Genomic DNA, 16,576 nt, shown 5'->3' with positions numbered 1-16,576 from the left:
ATTGCGGTGGACATAACTCATTCAGTTTTTTACCATGGCCCATACTGTGTGCTTCACATATATTACTTTTCTCATTAATTCTGAAACCAAATCTATTACCAAATTAATTCTAAGAGACAGTTTTGGATGAAGTATAAAAGAATAAATTTATTGATTTGCCAGATAAAAAGGTGCACAGTGACCTAGTACCCTCCAAAATCATTGCAGATGGTGATTGCAGCCATGAAATTAAAAGACGCTTGCTCCTTGGAAGGAAAGTTATGACCAACCTAGATAGCATATTTGAAAGCAGAGACATTACTTTGCCAACAAATGTCCATCTAGTCAAGGCTATGGTTTTTCCAGTAGTCATGTATGGATGTGAGAGTTGAACTGTGAAGAAAGCTGAGCACCAAAGAATTGATGCTTTTGAACTGTGGTGTTGGAGAAGGTTCTTGAGAGTCCCTTGGACTGCAAGGAGATCCAACCAGTTCATCCTAAAGGAGACCAGTCCTGGGTGTTCATTGGAAGGACCGATGCTAAAGCTGAAACTCCAATACTTTGGCCACCTCATGAGAAGAGTTGACTCATTGGAAAAGACTCTGATGCTGGGAGGGATTGGGGGCAGGAGGAGAAGGGGACGACAGAGGATGAGATGGTTGAATAGCATCACCGACTCGATGGACATGAGTTTGAGTAAACTCTGGGAGCTGGTGATAGACAGGGAGGCCTGGCATGGTGCAGTTCATGGGGTCGCAAGTAGTCAGACACGACTGAGCGACTGAACTGAACTGAACTGAATGGGGATGAGGAATGGCATGAGGAGTTTTGAAGTCAAAGGGCAGGGTTGTTGATAAAAATTAAGGTGCCTGAAGGACCTGAGTACCTTCAAATAGGAAATCTTCTGGCTTCAGATGATGATGCGTGAACTGGAACTTTCTCTGGAATGAATGGAGTTTCATCAGGTAGTCAGCACTTTCCATTTGGTGGGGGTTTTAGTTCTGCAGAAGAGCTCAAGAGACTGTTAGGTATATCCCTTGAGGAGAAACCAGGATGCTGTCCTGAGGCTATGCTATTCTTTGCTCCCATATCTCTGCAACCTGTCCCTTCCCTATTTAGTATCTGTTTGAATCTGCTCTTTGGAATTCAGGGAAGGGGACACAGAAAATCTTTTCTTTCCAGGAGCCCCATAGAATCATCCTCAGTTTCTTTTTTTTTTTTTTAATTAATTTTTTTTTATTTAATTTTAAAATCTTTAATTCTTACATGTGTTCCCAAACATGAACCCCCCTCCCACCTCCCTCCCCATAACATCTCTGTGGGTCATCCCCATGCACCAGCCCCAAGCATGCTGTATCCTGCGTCAGACATAGACTGGTGATTCAATTCTTACATGATAGTATACATGATAGAATGCCATTCTCCCAAATCATCCCACCCTCTCCCTCTCCCTCTGAGTCCAAAAGTCCGTTATACACCGCTGTGTCTTTTTTCCTGTCTTGCATACAGGGTCGTCATTGCTATCTTTCTAAATTCCATATATATGTGTTAGTATACTGTATTGGTGTTTTTCTTTCTGGCTTACTTCACTCTGTATAATCGGCTCCAGTTTCATCCATCTCATCAGAACTGATCCAAATGAATTCTTTTTAACGGCTGAGTAATACTCCATTGTGTACATGTACCAAAGCTTTCTTATCCATTCATCTGCTGATGGACATCTAGGTTGTTTCCATGCCCTGGCTATTATAAACAGTGCTGTGATGAACATTGGGTTACATGTGTCTCTTTCAATTCTGGTTTCCTCGGTGTGTATGCCCAGCAGTGGGATTGCTGGGTCATAAGGTAGTTCTATTTGCAATTTTTTAAGGAATCTCCACACTGTTCTCCATAGTGGCTGTACTAGTTTGCATTCCCACCAACAGTGTAGGAGGGTTCCCTTTTCTCCACACCCTCTCCAGCATTTATTGCTTGCAGATTTTTGGATCGCAGCCATTCTGACTGGTGTGAAGTGGTACCTCATTGTGGTTTTAACTCTATGAGGTAATCCATGGAGTTGCAAAGAGTCGGACAGGACCGTATGACTGAAGAATAATAGTTCAGTTCAGTTGCTGAGTGGTGTCTGACTCTTTGTGACCCCATGGACTGCAGCTCGTCATGCCTCCCTGTCCATCACCATCTCCCAGAACTTACTCAAACTCATATCCATCGAGTTGGTGATGACATCCAACCATCTCATCCTCTATCATCCCCTTCTCCTGCCTTCAATCTTTCCCAGCATTAGAGTCTTTTCCAATGAGTCAGTTCTTCACATCAGGTGGCCAAAGTATTAGAGCTTCAGCTTCAGCATCAATCTTTCCAATGAATATTCAGGGCTGATTTCCTTTTGGATGGACTGGTTGGATCTCCTTGCAGTCCAAGGGACTCTCAAGAGTCTTCTCCAATACCACAGTTCAAAAGCATCAATTCTTCAGCACTCAGCTTTCTTCACAGTCCAACTCTCACATCCATACATGACTACTGGAAAAACCATAGCCTTGACTAGATGGACTTTTGTTGGCAAAGTAATGTCTCTGCTTTCGAATATGCTATCTAGGTTGGTCATAACTTCTTCCAGGGAGCAAGTGTCTTTTAATTTCATGGCTGTAATCACCATCTGCAGTGATTTTGGAGCCCCCAAAAATAAAGTCTGACATTGTTTCCATTGTTTCCCCATCTATTTCCCATGAAGTGATGGGACCGGATGCCATCATCTTTGTTTTCTGCATGTTGAGCTTTAAGCCAGCTTTTTCACTCTCCTCTTTCACTTTCATCAAGAGGCCCTTTAGTTCCTCTTCACTTTCTGCCATACGGGTGGTATTATCTGCATATCTGAAGTTATTGATATTTCTCCCGGCAATCTTGATTCCAGCTTGTGCTTCCTCCAGTCCAGCGTTTCTCATGATGTACTCTGCATAGAAGTTAAATAAGCAGGGTAACAATATACAGCCTTGACTGAAGAACAAGAACAAATCATAACTGTGCTTCACAGATGAAAAAAATAAGGTTCAGATAGTTCAAATGACTTGACCGGTGTCACTCTGCTAGGATGTGAACCCATGTCTGTTGTAGTCCAAGGCATGTGTGGTAAGATTTAGAAAATGAGAAGGAAGGCAATACTTACAGGGTCTGAAATGCCATTATTACATTAATTGCTGATACTATGTGACTGTAAGAATAAGAGCTCAAGAGAGAGGCGAGGCCTGACAGTGGCCATCTTGAAGTTTTTGCCTGGATTAAGTTGATCATTGAAACCAAAATATCATAGTCATAACATTCCAGTAAAAATAATTATTATTTGTAAAGCTACTCAGGCACTTGCCTTACACATGTTATTCCTCTTATAACAAATGTCTCAGTCATAACAAATAAGGTTGGGCAACGGATGCTCCAAATTGTTGACTCGCCTTTGGTCGCAGTGTCTGGAGAGACAAAGCCCTCCTTTGAACCCAGGAAAGGCTGCCTTCCTAGCTACTGTACTTTCTATTTTGAGCTGTAGCTAAGTTTACCAGGGGAGAATGTACAGAGAACAGTCAGCAACCTATTGAAGTCCAGTTGTGGCCTTGTCTGCAGACTGTTTTTTTTTTTTTTTTCCCCACTCTCCATGGTGTATTAATTATTTTCCACTACCTAGCAACTCAGTTCTCCAGATTTAATTCCCTTTCTTCCCTCAAAATGCCAAGGACATTTCAAGTGTAAACATCCACTCTATAGATGTGTGTGTATTAAATGAACAAAAAATAGATGAGACTCACATAAGTCCTTAAGAATCTTTTCATCAAGTCTAATTACAGTAAAAGTGCATGAAACTGCAGTTTTGGCTGGGGAAAAATCCCTTCTAGAGGAGGGGTCAGTCTTTTCTCTCACCTCTTTCACCTGCCAGGGCTCTTGAGTCCACTCTCAGATACTGAGCATCCGTCACTGAATAAATGGACAGAAGCTCTGACCTCACGGAGTTTACAGAGGAGGTGGGGGACAGACTTTAATGAGTTGCATATTTGCATAATTACAAATGCTGCTAGAGTCTTTGAAGAGGGATCCATGAGGGGTTATAAAAGGAGGAATCAACCCAGTGGAGGTGGGTGTCCTGAGCAAGAGTTGAGTGGGTCGAGGAGTTGCTGAACATCCCGTGACAGCAGAAGGGGCTCTGTGGGACAGGATGCTTCATGGGACTCATGTAGCCAGCGGAGAGAAGCCACTGACAGACAACACTTGCTAGCAGGTCTAAGAGCAAGAAGAAGTCACTGAGGAATAAACAAAAAGATGATGTGGTCAGATCTCCATGTAAATCTGTCTAGCTGTAGTCAGAGGATGGGAATAGAAAATGCCAGCAGGAAAGGGAGGCCAAGAAACCCCACAGAATGCTTTTGCAGAGGAGGTGTGATAACAAAGGTGAGAAAAGAGAATTCCTTTCTCGAAAGTGTTCATTCTTGTCTCCTCTGGTCCTGACGCAGGAAGCTTACTTACGATACAGTTTGTTGGATAAACTAGTTAACGTACATGAAGACCCACAGAGATGTTATGGGGAGGGAGGTGGGAGGGGGTTTAATGTTTGGGAACACATGTAAGAATTAAAGATTTAAAATTAAATTTAAAAAAATCAATTAAAAAAAAAAAAGAGAGATAAATCCAGCACAGGTTGCTGATCACTTGGATATGGGAGGGGGAGTAAAGGAAGGGAAGAGGTCTAGGATGACACCACTCCTGGTTTATGGATTGATAAAGCTGCCACGTGCTAGGGCTTTGTTCTTCTCTTTTCATTTCCTCTGAGTCAGCCAGTGTTTTCTGCAAAAGACCAGATAGTAAATAAGTTGGGTTTTACAGGCCCTGTGTTCACAGCTCCTCCATTCTGTCATTGTAGCCTACAGTCAGCCATAGATAATATGTAAATGAACATTGTAGTGACGGGAGTCTGATAAAACTCCTCATGAAACCAGATGGTGGGCAGGATTTGGCTCACTGGGGCCATAGCTGGCCAGTCCCTGGTGCAGATCATGAGTTCAATTTTGACCAAGCTTGTTTGAGGTATTTTTGAAGTATATATGTGAATATGTTTATGTTATATATTATCCTTAAGTCTGTGCTTTAAAAAGAAAAAAAAACCTACTTTCAGTTGTCTTTGATAAATAAAGCACGATTAAATACCTAATGTTTATTGGTAAGCATCGTTTAGGGGACTGTGTCCCCGGAGAGGGACTAAATAAGAAGTGATTTGTGGTTAGCAGGTAAATTATAAGGAAATGGCTCCTCTCCTGGCAGTATTGTTTCCAAAAGAGATAGCTGACCAGTGTCAGCTCAGTGTGGCCATCTGAGTGTATGGTATTTTTGAAGAGTGTCAACACTGTGAAAAATTGAAGGTTCCACAGAAAGCTGATTCTTCTGGGGAAAAGATAAATAAAAGGAAGTTCTGAAGCCAAGTAAAGTCAACCCTCTGTAATTAGAAGGATAGAAAGGTTTGATAAAGAAAGAGAAATCTACAGTTACTGTAGGGGTAAACTGTTCAGTCAGTCTGGGAGCTTTTAATTATGCAAATGTAACAAGAACTACCCCATTTTCTATTGTGTTTAAGGAAAATGCAAGCATTGAAACAGTAAATGCAGATCATTTAGGCAGAATTGTTGTGAAATCTGTTCTTGATGTGTAATTTAATATATATTTATATGGACATATAATTTGATTTGTGTTCCTGTAGACTTTGTTTTTTGGAGCAAGAATTATTTCTTACTCCCACCCGCATCGTTTGTTTATGTGCTGGGCCTCTGTAGGCATTTTCTGTTATTTGGCCAGTAACATTCTGAAACATAAGTCTGGAGACCTTTCTGAACTGCGGAAATTTGTAATTCCACTACAGCTCCATACTTTCCCATTAAATCATAAAAAGAGCATAACTGTACATTTTAGGCGACCTTCTCAGACTTTCATTAAAAGCACATTAAAAGAGCTAGTGCATCGTAAGGTCAAGAATAGAAGCCTGCGGTCACCAGGTTCTCTAAACAACACAAATATTTTTTTCCAAATCCCATCCCTTCAGAGAGTATAGTTCATCAGTTCCCAAACTTGTCTACATATTATCAGAGGAGCTTTTAAACACAATGCTGCCCCAAGAAGATCCCCAAGTGATTCAGATGTACAGGCAAGCTTGGGAACAGCTGTTTATCAGAAAAAAAAGTCTCAGTAACAATACAGAACTACCTTCATCTTGGAGCTCAAGGGACTTGATAGGGGGATGAAGCTCTGAGTCCCTCTGTGGATGCCCAGTGACTACTGTAGTTAAAAGCCAATCTTTTACAGACTCTGTTATGTATTAATCTTTTATGTACAGTTTTATGAAGCAAGTGCATGGTACTTTCTTCCTTGAGTACATTAAAAATGATGAATTGTACAAGTAATTACACATTTTGAATACGTGGTATCTGAATTAAGTGTGTTTATAGCAGTCCTGAAATTCTGGTTTATAGTCCAGTCATGCAGCCTAAGGTTTAATAATCAGGACTGAGTCTCAAAAAAAAAAAAAAAAAAAAGACATAGACGTGCTACAGAACTCCTTGTGAAGCCGTTTCCCCCTGCCCACTCCACACTGGAACCTAAAGCTGGTTCTTTTCTAGTTCTAGGTATTCCACCTTCCTGTGCATTTTTCCTGGAAAGATGTTTCCATAAATTAGACAGGACAAATATATTTTAATGAACAAATGGTGTTTTAATAGAAAGCTCTTTTTTAAATTAGCTCATTCTGTTACGGTTTTAATAAGCAAAAATACTATTGTAGGGAATTGTGCAATAAAAGCACCAGCCAGCCTGCTCTACAGAGTATGCGCTGGAAGGGTGCAAATGGAATTTCAGTGAAGAAAATATCTCTGGAGTGACACAATTTTCTTTCAAAGAGAAAACGTCTGTATGGGGAAAGGAACAGATCTCTTCTAGATAAAAATGGATGCACTGAACAGTGTTTATAAAAATCCTCTCAGTTTGATTCCTGCGTTTGGCAGTAAGACAGAAACTCATTGGGTTTTATTTTAAATTCCAGTGATTATAATGTTTCTGCACCCCCTGTGGAGTATAGAGCCAGACCCTTTTTTCTTTGCCAGCACACGTGCTAAGAAACTTCAGCTGACAGGTGCTTTTTCATTGTCTCTGTGTGAGCCAGAAGCAGTGGGGTCACAGCTGATTTTCTGAGTCCAGGTCTTCCCCACCCTCTTTTCTGAGTGCTTTCAGGAGACAAAACCAAGTGCTTCTGGCTACATGTATTTCACAAGTTTGCTTTTCTTCTGTAACTCTCTACTACTCATTCAAGAGCTTGAATTATTGGCTAACTGTCCACTAGTTTCAGGCCTTCACACACCAGATGCAGAAATAAGAAAGCGTATTAGTTAGAATGTTTGACTGTAAGGAGTGGGGTACCCATGAGGTATTGGTTAACCAAGGGAAGTTTATCATTTCATGTTCACTGTTCAGGCTTGGGTGGTACCAGTATTGGTTCATTTGGTTGACATCATGATGCCACTGTTAAAAAATGATTAAAGACAATTTAGGTGGCACCAGCACACTTTACATTTTGTGGACAGTCTCCTTTCAGAGAACTGACAAATGGGGTGGAAAGCAGAAAGCTCCTATAGGATAAAAAATGAAGAACAAGGAAAAGACATATAAAAATCATCTGATCAGCCCACATAGTCTTTTTGGGGTGAGAAGCTCCTGAATTCACTTAGCCTTTGAAGAGTGGCTGATAGCAAAGTGGACATACTGCATTTCCGGCTGAATGAAGTTTTTCTACAGGGACGTGGAAGTTGTGTGAGTGTTGGCTTACTAACATGACACCCCATAGACGAGTGGCTCCATGTGCACCCTAGAAAGTTATTTCAACTCCATCAAAGGTACAAATTCCATTTTGGTTTTCTTTTACTAGGCTCAGCATGTTGGGTTTGTTCTTTCCATTTGTTTCTTCGTGGTGGCAAAATGGCTGCTTCAGCTCCATGTATCACATCAGCACACATCAAAGACTGATGACACCATGTCAATTCTTTGTGTCTTTTCTTCAAAGAGTGAAGAACACCTTGCTTGGACACCACAAAAGACTTAATTTTGTTTTCATTAGCCAGAATTGCCTAATTTCCTCTTTATTAAACTTTTAATTCACTTACTTTTAAAAATCTATGTGCCATGCATGGTGTTAATTAAATGGTACCAGCTCTACAGTTCTGTTCTCTTGCCAAGAGCTGAGATCTCAACAGGCCTTGTCCGTGAGCCAGCTACTGAGCTGATCCAATCTCCATTAACCATAAACTTCGGGTGCCCAGGAGGAAGATGCATCCTTATCAGGGAATTTAGAACTATGTCTTCTACATAAGATGATGGTGACCATCCTAACCTTTTTTCTAGTCTTTGTCAACCTGAAATAAATAGACTGACATACATTATTCCAGCAAAGATGGGTTTATTTGAACAAGGGAATTATAATTTGGAATCTGAAACTATGGCAAGCCACATGCAAGACTCCTCACAGCAAGGGAAGGAGAATGCTTTTATAGCGGGAAAAAGAAATTGGAGGGAGGCCAAAGGGTCCGTGGCTTTTCATTGGCTGACTCCTTGCCAGGGAAGAGAAGTCTTCCTCCTGTTGAGTTCATCTGTGGGCACAGGGCTTGGAATCCCCCCTTTTTGGTCACCTGACACTCTTTGAGATTTCTTTTCTTTTTTTCCACATCTTTCTGCAATTTTATTTTGCTTTCTGGCTAACTGAAACACAGTTTTATTGCAGAGTTCAGAGCAAACTTCAAATTTGCATTCTTTCTAGCCTTTTGGTAAGCCAATTGACATTATATTTGCATATTTGACAAAGGATGAGATGGTTGGATGGCATCACCAGCTCGATGGAGATGAGTCTGAACAAACTCCAGGAGATAGTGAAGGACAGGGAAGCCTGGTGTGCTGCAGTCCATTGGGTTGCAAAGAGTTGGACATGACTGAGTGATTGAACAACAACAAATCCATAGCCCTAAATTATTATTCTCTTTTAAATAGGTGCCCATGGCATTTGCAGCTGTTTATTCTTATTAAACAGGCTCTGAATTTGTGTGGATAGGTAGAGATATAGACAAATCATGTCTATCGCTTTAACAAAATTCTCACTAACTGGAGTTCTTAAAGATTAGTCAGTCCATTTATGGAACATAGATTATATTTTCAATAATGATTCTTGTTGTCAAAGCAAGTAAATGGCTTTTGTTCATTTGGAGCAAGAGGCAACTTTGCTGCTTAAATATATACAATTAAATTGAGTGGAGATCTACTTTAAATGAAAATTTAAAACAAATTAAGTAATCAGTCAATGTAATGTTTGTGGTTATAGCTTTTGTATATATTTGGTTAAGTCTGAGGGAAGAAAATCTGTTCAACTTTGCTGACCATTTTGTTTAAAAGGAAGAGGGTGTTGCAAGATGGCAACATTTGAAATTGGCTTTAAAATATTACATATAATGATAATTTGTTTTTATATTTGAGCCCTACAGCTGTTCCATAGATCAAGTTTAATCATATGACATTTTAGTTTCCACTCATGTTGGAATCAGGCAATCTCAAGCTTAGCTAATGAAATTTATTTGTAAGTTTTTTTGTTGTTGTTGTTAATCTTCCTTACTGATCATGAGTAGGGCCTTTTACTTTGACATTTGGAAACATTTGTATTAATAATAGCAATTTTTTTAGGCTCCCACTTCTTGAAATTGGACATTTGTAAAGTTAATGCATGTATCTTTCCCTCTTATTACAAATTATTTCCTTAATTTTATGATTTTGGGACAGCTGCCAGTGACTTACTGGCTCAAAAATGATGATGTTGAGAAAGAAATGATTATGTTTTAAATTTCGTTAGATTTATTAGTGCTGACTTGGGCTTTGTCCTCATGCAAATGAGTTCATAGAAGTCATCCGAAGATTCTTGGGTCTGTGATTAAAGTTTAAATTCAACCACTAGAAGGTTATATTTTATAAAGTTTAATCTTTGAACCATTCTTTCTTTCCAGAGTTAACTACATTTGATTTGGATGTTAAATGTAGTTCTCATTCAAGTTTTGATGGAAATATCACACCCTACTATACACTGCATCCTGTTTTAACACAGCAATGGAGTTTCAGTGCGCAATAAATTAGTAACCCCCCCCTTATCTCTTAAAAGTAGGCATTTTTTTAAAGTCTCAGACTTTCCAGTATCTTTCTAATCTATATTTTAGTTCAAATATCATAAAAATTTAATTAACTAGATATGGGGATTATCAGCCAAATTTTTCATTGGAATTTATTCTGTATTTTTCTCTTTTAAGTGAATCTTTTTGCAGATTACAGATACCGAAGTTATTTATTTAGTTGGTATATTCTTCAGGACCCTTCAGTTCAGTTCAGTCACATCCAGCTCTTTGCGACCCCATGGACTGCAGCACGCCAGGCTTCCCTGTCCCTCACCAAATGTCCTGACTCCAGGACATTATATAAGTAATATAAAAGCAGTTCAAAGTATTTCAGCATTGCAGAATTTCCTGGCTCACATAATGACACAATGTATGGAAAACCTGCTTCAGGCACAGCTATATCCAGAAGCCTACGCAGGCTCATGGAGAGAGAGTTCTTTTCGCCTCTCTGCTCTGCTTCCCTTTATATTGGCTTCCTTCTCTGGCAAATGCCTTTCTTCTTATAGCCGTGCACAGCGCATCCATATATCCTGGAAACTGCAAGTCCAGCAAAAACAAAGACTTTTGTCCTATGTGATCCCTATAAAAGTCACAAAGTTAAATTCTGTGTCATACCATAATGATCCCATTCCTGATGCAGTCTCTGTGACTGGGAGGTTGGAACGTGTCAGTGTTTACAAGGTGTGATGGACAGAGAATCTACAGCTACACCATCTGAGATTTTGTTAGAAATACATACTCTCAAGTCCCCTCCTAGTCCCAGTGAATCAGAAAATCCGAGAGTGGGGCTCAGCATCAGTTAAGTTTAGTCACTCAGTCATCTCCAACTCTTTGTGACCCCATGAATTGCAGCACGCCAGGCCTCCCTGTCCATTACCAACTCCTGGAATTCACCCAAACTCTCGGTAATGCCATCCAGCCATCTCATCCTCTGTCGCCCCCTTCTCCTCCTGCCCCCAATCCCTCCCAGCATCAGGGTCTTTTTTTCAATGAGTCAACTCTTCTCATGAGGTGGCCAAAGTTTTGGAGTTTCAGCTTTAGCATCAGTCCTTCCAATGAGCACTCAGGACTGATCACCTTTAGGATGAACTGGTTGGATCTCCTTGCAGTCCAAGGGACTCTCAAGAACCTTCTCCAACACCACAGTTCAAAAGCATCAATTCTTCAGTGCTCAGCTTTCTTCGCAGTCCAAGTCTCACATCCATACATGACCACTGGAAAAATCATAGCCCTGACTAGATGGACCTTTGTTGGCAAAGTAATGTCTCTGCTTTTGAATATGCTATCTAGGTTGGTCATAACCTTCCTTCAAAGGAATAAGCATCTTTTAATTTCATGGCTGCAGTCACCATCTGCAGTGATTTTGGAGCTCAAAAAAATTCTGACACTGTTTCCACTGTTCCCCATCTATTCCCCATGAAGTGATGGGACCAGATGCCATGATCTTCATTTTCTGCATGTTGAGCTTTAAGCCAACTTTTTCACTCTCCACTTTCACTTTCATCAAGAGGCTTTTTAGTTCCTCTTCACTTTCTGCCATAAGGGTGGTGTCATCTGCATATCTGAGGTTATTGATATTTCTCCCAGCAATCTTGATTCCTGTTTGTGCTTCTTCCAGCCCAGTGTTTCTCATGATATACTCTGCATATAAGTTAAATAAGCAGGGTAACAATATACAGCCTTGATGTACTCCTTTTCCTGTTTGGAGCCAGTCTGTTTTTCCATGTCCAGTTCTAACTGTTGCTTCCTGACCTGGATATAGGTTTCTCAAGAGGCAGGTCAAGTGGTCTGGTATTCCCATCTCTTTCAGATATTTCTACAGTTTATTGTGATCCACACAGTCAAAGACTTTGGCATAGTCGATAAAGCAGGCTCAGCATACTGGGTTGTAAAAACCCCTCCAGGTAATTGTCAAAGAACCTCCCAATATCTCACAGGAAGCACATGGCAGGGGTGAAATTCAGAGGACTGATATCAGGAAAATAAAAATAATAGATGCTGTGCTGGAAAAGATGAGATTTCATCCCAGCGTTAAAGCTCTTATTTGTATCTAATGCCGTTACTTCTCAGAAAACTGTTAATTATGAATTCCCCTCCAGAAAGCCAGTATTCTAATTAAGTAAGCATACTTTCATCTTCCTCTAGGATATAGTATTTCAGTTTAAATTTCATCTTCAAATAGGTACATGGCTAATCTTTAGAGGTTTCCAGACTGTATTATTTTCTTATCAAATGCTTCCAGAGCTACAATTAAAACTTTTGATAATGAACCTTATCACTCCTCTGTGAGAAATAGAATAGGTTCATTCAGTTCAAAACTTCTCAATGAAATGGCAGTGATGCTTACAGAATTTTAGAAAAAGTGGCTAGCTCTGACATATCTTCCCAAATAACTGAAAAACACTTTTGTTTTTTTAAAGCATCTAATAAGGGAAATGAATGTAGCATTTCATATTAAAGATTTTTAACTTAACTTGGGGCATTTGCACTTATTATCCAGGACACTTATTATCCAGGAGTGTGTCAGTAATCACTGACTAATTTTAAGGATCTTCTGAGTACTTGTTGAAAATAAAGCTCCAAAGGCTCCTTTTCAGGATATTCTTATTTTGGGGTTCTAGGTGGGAACAGGAAATTGGTACTTCTGAAAGCTACCACAGGGATTCTTATAATCAGACATGCTTGGCACACTCTATAGTAGTTAGGAGCGCTTCCCTGGTGGCTCAGATGGTGAAGCCTCTGCGGGCAATGCAGGAGACCCGGGTTGGATCCCTGGGTCGGGAAGAATGAGGATGCTACAGTAAATGGTGTGGGTCGAATCTTGGTTGTAGCTTCTACCAGCTGGGGTTAGTTAGTTTACCTGGTCAGTTCTCACATGTTGCTGTAATTACTGTTTGTTTTTTCCTCTTAACTAACCTACCTGTTTCACCTCCTTATTTCTTGCTACAGATAGAGGACATGCAGTGGGGTAAGGGAGTCCGGGAGATCCCCGCCTCTGTGTGCACGATGCCCTGCAAGCCTGGGCAAAGAAAGAAGACACAGAAGGGAACTCCTTGCTGCTGGACCTGTGAGCCCTGTGATGGCTACCAGTACCAGTTTGACGAGATGACATGCCAGCATTGCCCCTACGACCAGCGGCCCAATGAAAACCGAACTGGCTGCCAGGATATCCCCATCATCAAACTGGAGTGGCACTCGCCTTGGGCTGTCATCCCCGTCTTTCTTGCCATGCTGGGGATCATCGCCACCATATTTGTCATGGCCACATTCATCCGCTACAACGACACTCCCATCGTTCGGGCGTCTGGGCGGGAACTGAGCTACGTTCTGTTGACGGGCATCTTTCTCTGCTACATCATCACCTTCCTAATGATAGCCAAACCCGATGTGGCGGTGTGTTCTTTCCGGAGAGTTTTCTTGGGCTTGGGTATGTGCATCAGCTACGCAGCCCTCTTGACCAAAACCAATCGGATTTACCGCATATTTGAACAGGGCAAGAAATCAGTGACAGCCCCCAGACTTATAAGCCCAACGTCACAGCTGGCGATCACTTCCAGTTTAATATCAGTTCAGCTTCTCGGCGTTTTCATATGGTTCGGTGTTGACCCACCTAACATCATCATAGACTATGATGAACATAAGACGATGAACCCCGAGCAGGCCCGGGGGGTTCTCAAGTGTGACATTACGGACCTACAGATCATCTGCTCCCTGGGATATAGCATCCTTCTCATGGTCACGTGCACTGTGTATGCCATCAAGACTCGGGGTGTCCCAGAGAACTTTAATGAGGCCAAGCCCATAGGATTCACCATGTACACGACATGTATAGTTTGGCTTGCCTTCATTCCCATTTTTTTTGGCACCGCTCAATCAGCGGAAAAGGTAAGTGAAAACGCACACCCCACCACACGTTTCCAAAACGTGTTTCTTTTTGTAAATTTTGAAACCAGATTGAATGTATAGAGCGAGAGGTTTTAGAATGTAGAATGATATTCCCAAGCCTAGACAAATCCTGAATTAGTACAGATGGATGCTGCAGAAGTCTAAAACCTGCATTGAGCTGAGCTACGTTCATTCCACTGGAAACCAACCAAAGGTAAGCCTTTTCAAGTTACCTTATTAGAGTGATTCAGTGTAGCAAGAGATTATCCAGCATAAAATAATCTGTCTCAGCTACACCTTCGTGTTCATTCATTACCCACTCCCTCTTCTTTCATAATTATTTCCTCAGGATGAGAGAGGAGGGACATAGTCCATTATTCCCAAGGATGAGGGTGATCGTTGCCAGCTCTCTTTCTTCCCAGCAGCTGTGTAGGCACCTCCGTGTGGGTTGGGTCATGTATTTGAGCTATACAACATCTATTTCTACATGGATCTCTAAATTGGTGGATATAGGAGAACTTTGATTATGATTCTACTCTAGGCTCCTAACAGATGGATGTACATTAATTGTCTCAAATGATGGAATTAATGTAGCTGGATTAGCTATATTCAGCCATAAAAATTCAAAGTTTTCAAAATGATTGGGCTTTACTATGTTGGTCCAAGGTATGTTCAGCATCCGTGCTCCCATCATATAGTTGCATGTTTTAAATGAGTCAGTGAGTTTAGCAGGTGTAATATGTTGAATCTTAATGCAATCAGTGTGTGTCTGTCTGGAGATTTGAATGTGGGCAAATTGTGCCGTGCTACAGTGTTGATTCTAAACGTGATTTATATATATCTGAGTTCTGTGCTTACCCGTGTATGGTTTTGGGTATATTAAAATAGGGCAGCCTTAACAGGTTGATCTTAATGAGCTGTCTTGTCCTTTATTCACTAAAGTTGGCTCTGAGTTGTTGGTACAGCTGAAACGAGAACCCTGACTAAGCCCTCACTGGCATGCTCTAGAGAGAGAGTACAAGTGTAGCTTGATGAGATGTCAGCACATCAGATGTGGAGCCTGATTCCATGCTACTTTGGAGAAGTCTGTTAAACATTCAAGGACTTAGTGCCTTAAATGGGGAAAACAAGGATTGAAGTCAAAATGTCTACAAATTTACATATCCTTGCTTCTCAAATTAGTTGAATCTGACTGTTTACATTGTTACTTCTGTTCTCTGTATAATCATAGAAGGGATTAGTGGACTTTGGCTAGTTTTCCAACTGAAGATATGTCTTTCTCCTAAATGGTTTGATTCAGCAGCTAGAAGTTTGGGCTGTCTTTAAAATGAAAATGAAACCACATAGTATTCTAAAACCAAGGACTGTGAATGGTTCCAGATTATGGTTTGAGTCATAAAAGGAAGTTCTTAGAGTAAGTTCTTCTAAAATATATGCTTAAGGAGCAGAGTATGTGTCAGAAATGTGTTTCAAACTCATATTGCATGTGTACTGTGAAACCAACCTGAATATCATTTCATTACTTTATCTATCCATGGGCCAGAGGAATAGTGACATGCCAGTTGGGGTAGTGAAATGCAGTATATGCCAGTTAGTTGATAACCATGGACATGTTCATGGGGAATGATGTGCAGCATCAAAGTCTATGGATGTGATCATTTTTACCCATGTGACAGGTTAAAAACAGGAAATCTTTTTCTTGAAAATTTATGCTTGAGAAATATGAAAGAGAGGCATCATTGCAGTTGTTCTATAGATGAGCCTTGTTTTAATGAATATTTGGCAATATAGGTCTCTACCATTTCATTTATTATTTCTGGTCATGACTCTGAATCTTGTCAGTTAAGATCAGGGGTATAATTTACCCATTTAAACACTTGAGAAGTATAGAAGTTTTCAGGATTTGAATGCACTGATTCTAAGTGTTCTAGAGGACATTGCATTGGGAGAACAGGGTTACAGGAATAATTAAGCTGTCTTTAAGCAATGTGCTTTGTATACCAGGGTTTAGAAGGCATGTATTTCTATTAGTGTATTCTCAATGGACTATGATGTTTTACATTGTCAATTCACACAGTTGAAGGTACTCAAGTGCCAAATGGAAACAGTGAATTTTGTATGAAAATGTGCATGCCTTTGTGGTAGGCATATGGCTAGAGAAGCATGAGTGATCAATTAAAAATATTTTTTTTCTGTAAACGAAACCATGAAATTTGAATTGTGGAAGGCAGCAAATTGCAAAATGCAAAAAGACATCACGCTGAAGGCATTATTGCCAACCTAAAACATACAAAATCACAGTCCTTCCATTTTTGTTTAGATTTAAGAGCTGAAGTATTTCAAATGGAAGAATTCCATTGTTATAAGACACACAGAAAAAGAAAGATTAAGCAATGAGCTCAGTGATAACTGTTTACCCTTTCAGGAAATTGAATTTGTTTTGATTATATAACGATATCTTTGTGAAACTTCTCATCAGTTGAGTTCATTAGCAC

General features: G+C 40.3%; 1 protein-coding gene across 1 annotated transcript in view; it reads left to right on the top strand.

Annotated features, from left to right (window-relative positions):
• Positions 1–16,576, top strand: part of GRM7 (glutamate metabotropic receptor 7) — an 881,213-nt gene that overhangs the window by 728,767 nt on the left and 135,870 nt on the right. The window contains exon 8 of the mRNA XM_068982114.1: positions 13,146–14,081. Within this exon, the coding sequence (XP_068838215.1) occupies positions 13,146–14,081 (936 nt within the window). The remainder of the gene's footprint in view (positions 1–13,145; positions 14,082–16,576) is intronic.

This window comes from Capricornis sumatraensis, chromosome 10, assembly GCF_032405125.1.
Source record: "Capricornis sumatraensis isolate serow.1 chromosome 10, serow.2, whole genome shotgun sequence".
Taxonomy (NCBI): Eukaryota; Metazoa; Chordata; class Mammalia; order Artiodactyla; family Bovidae; genus Capricornis; species Capricornis sumatraensis.
This window is presented reverse-complemented; position numbering and strand designations above follow the sequence as displayed.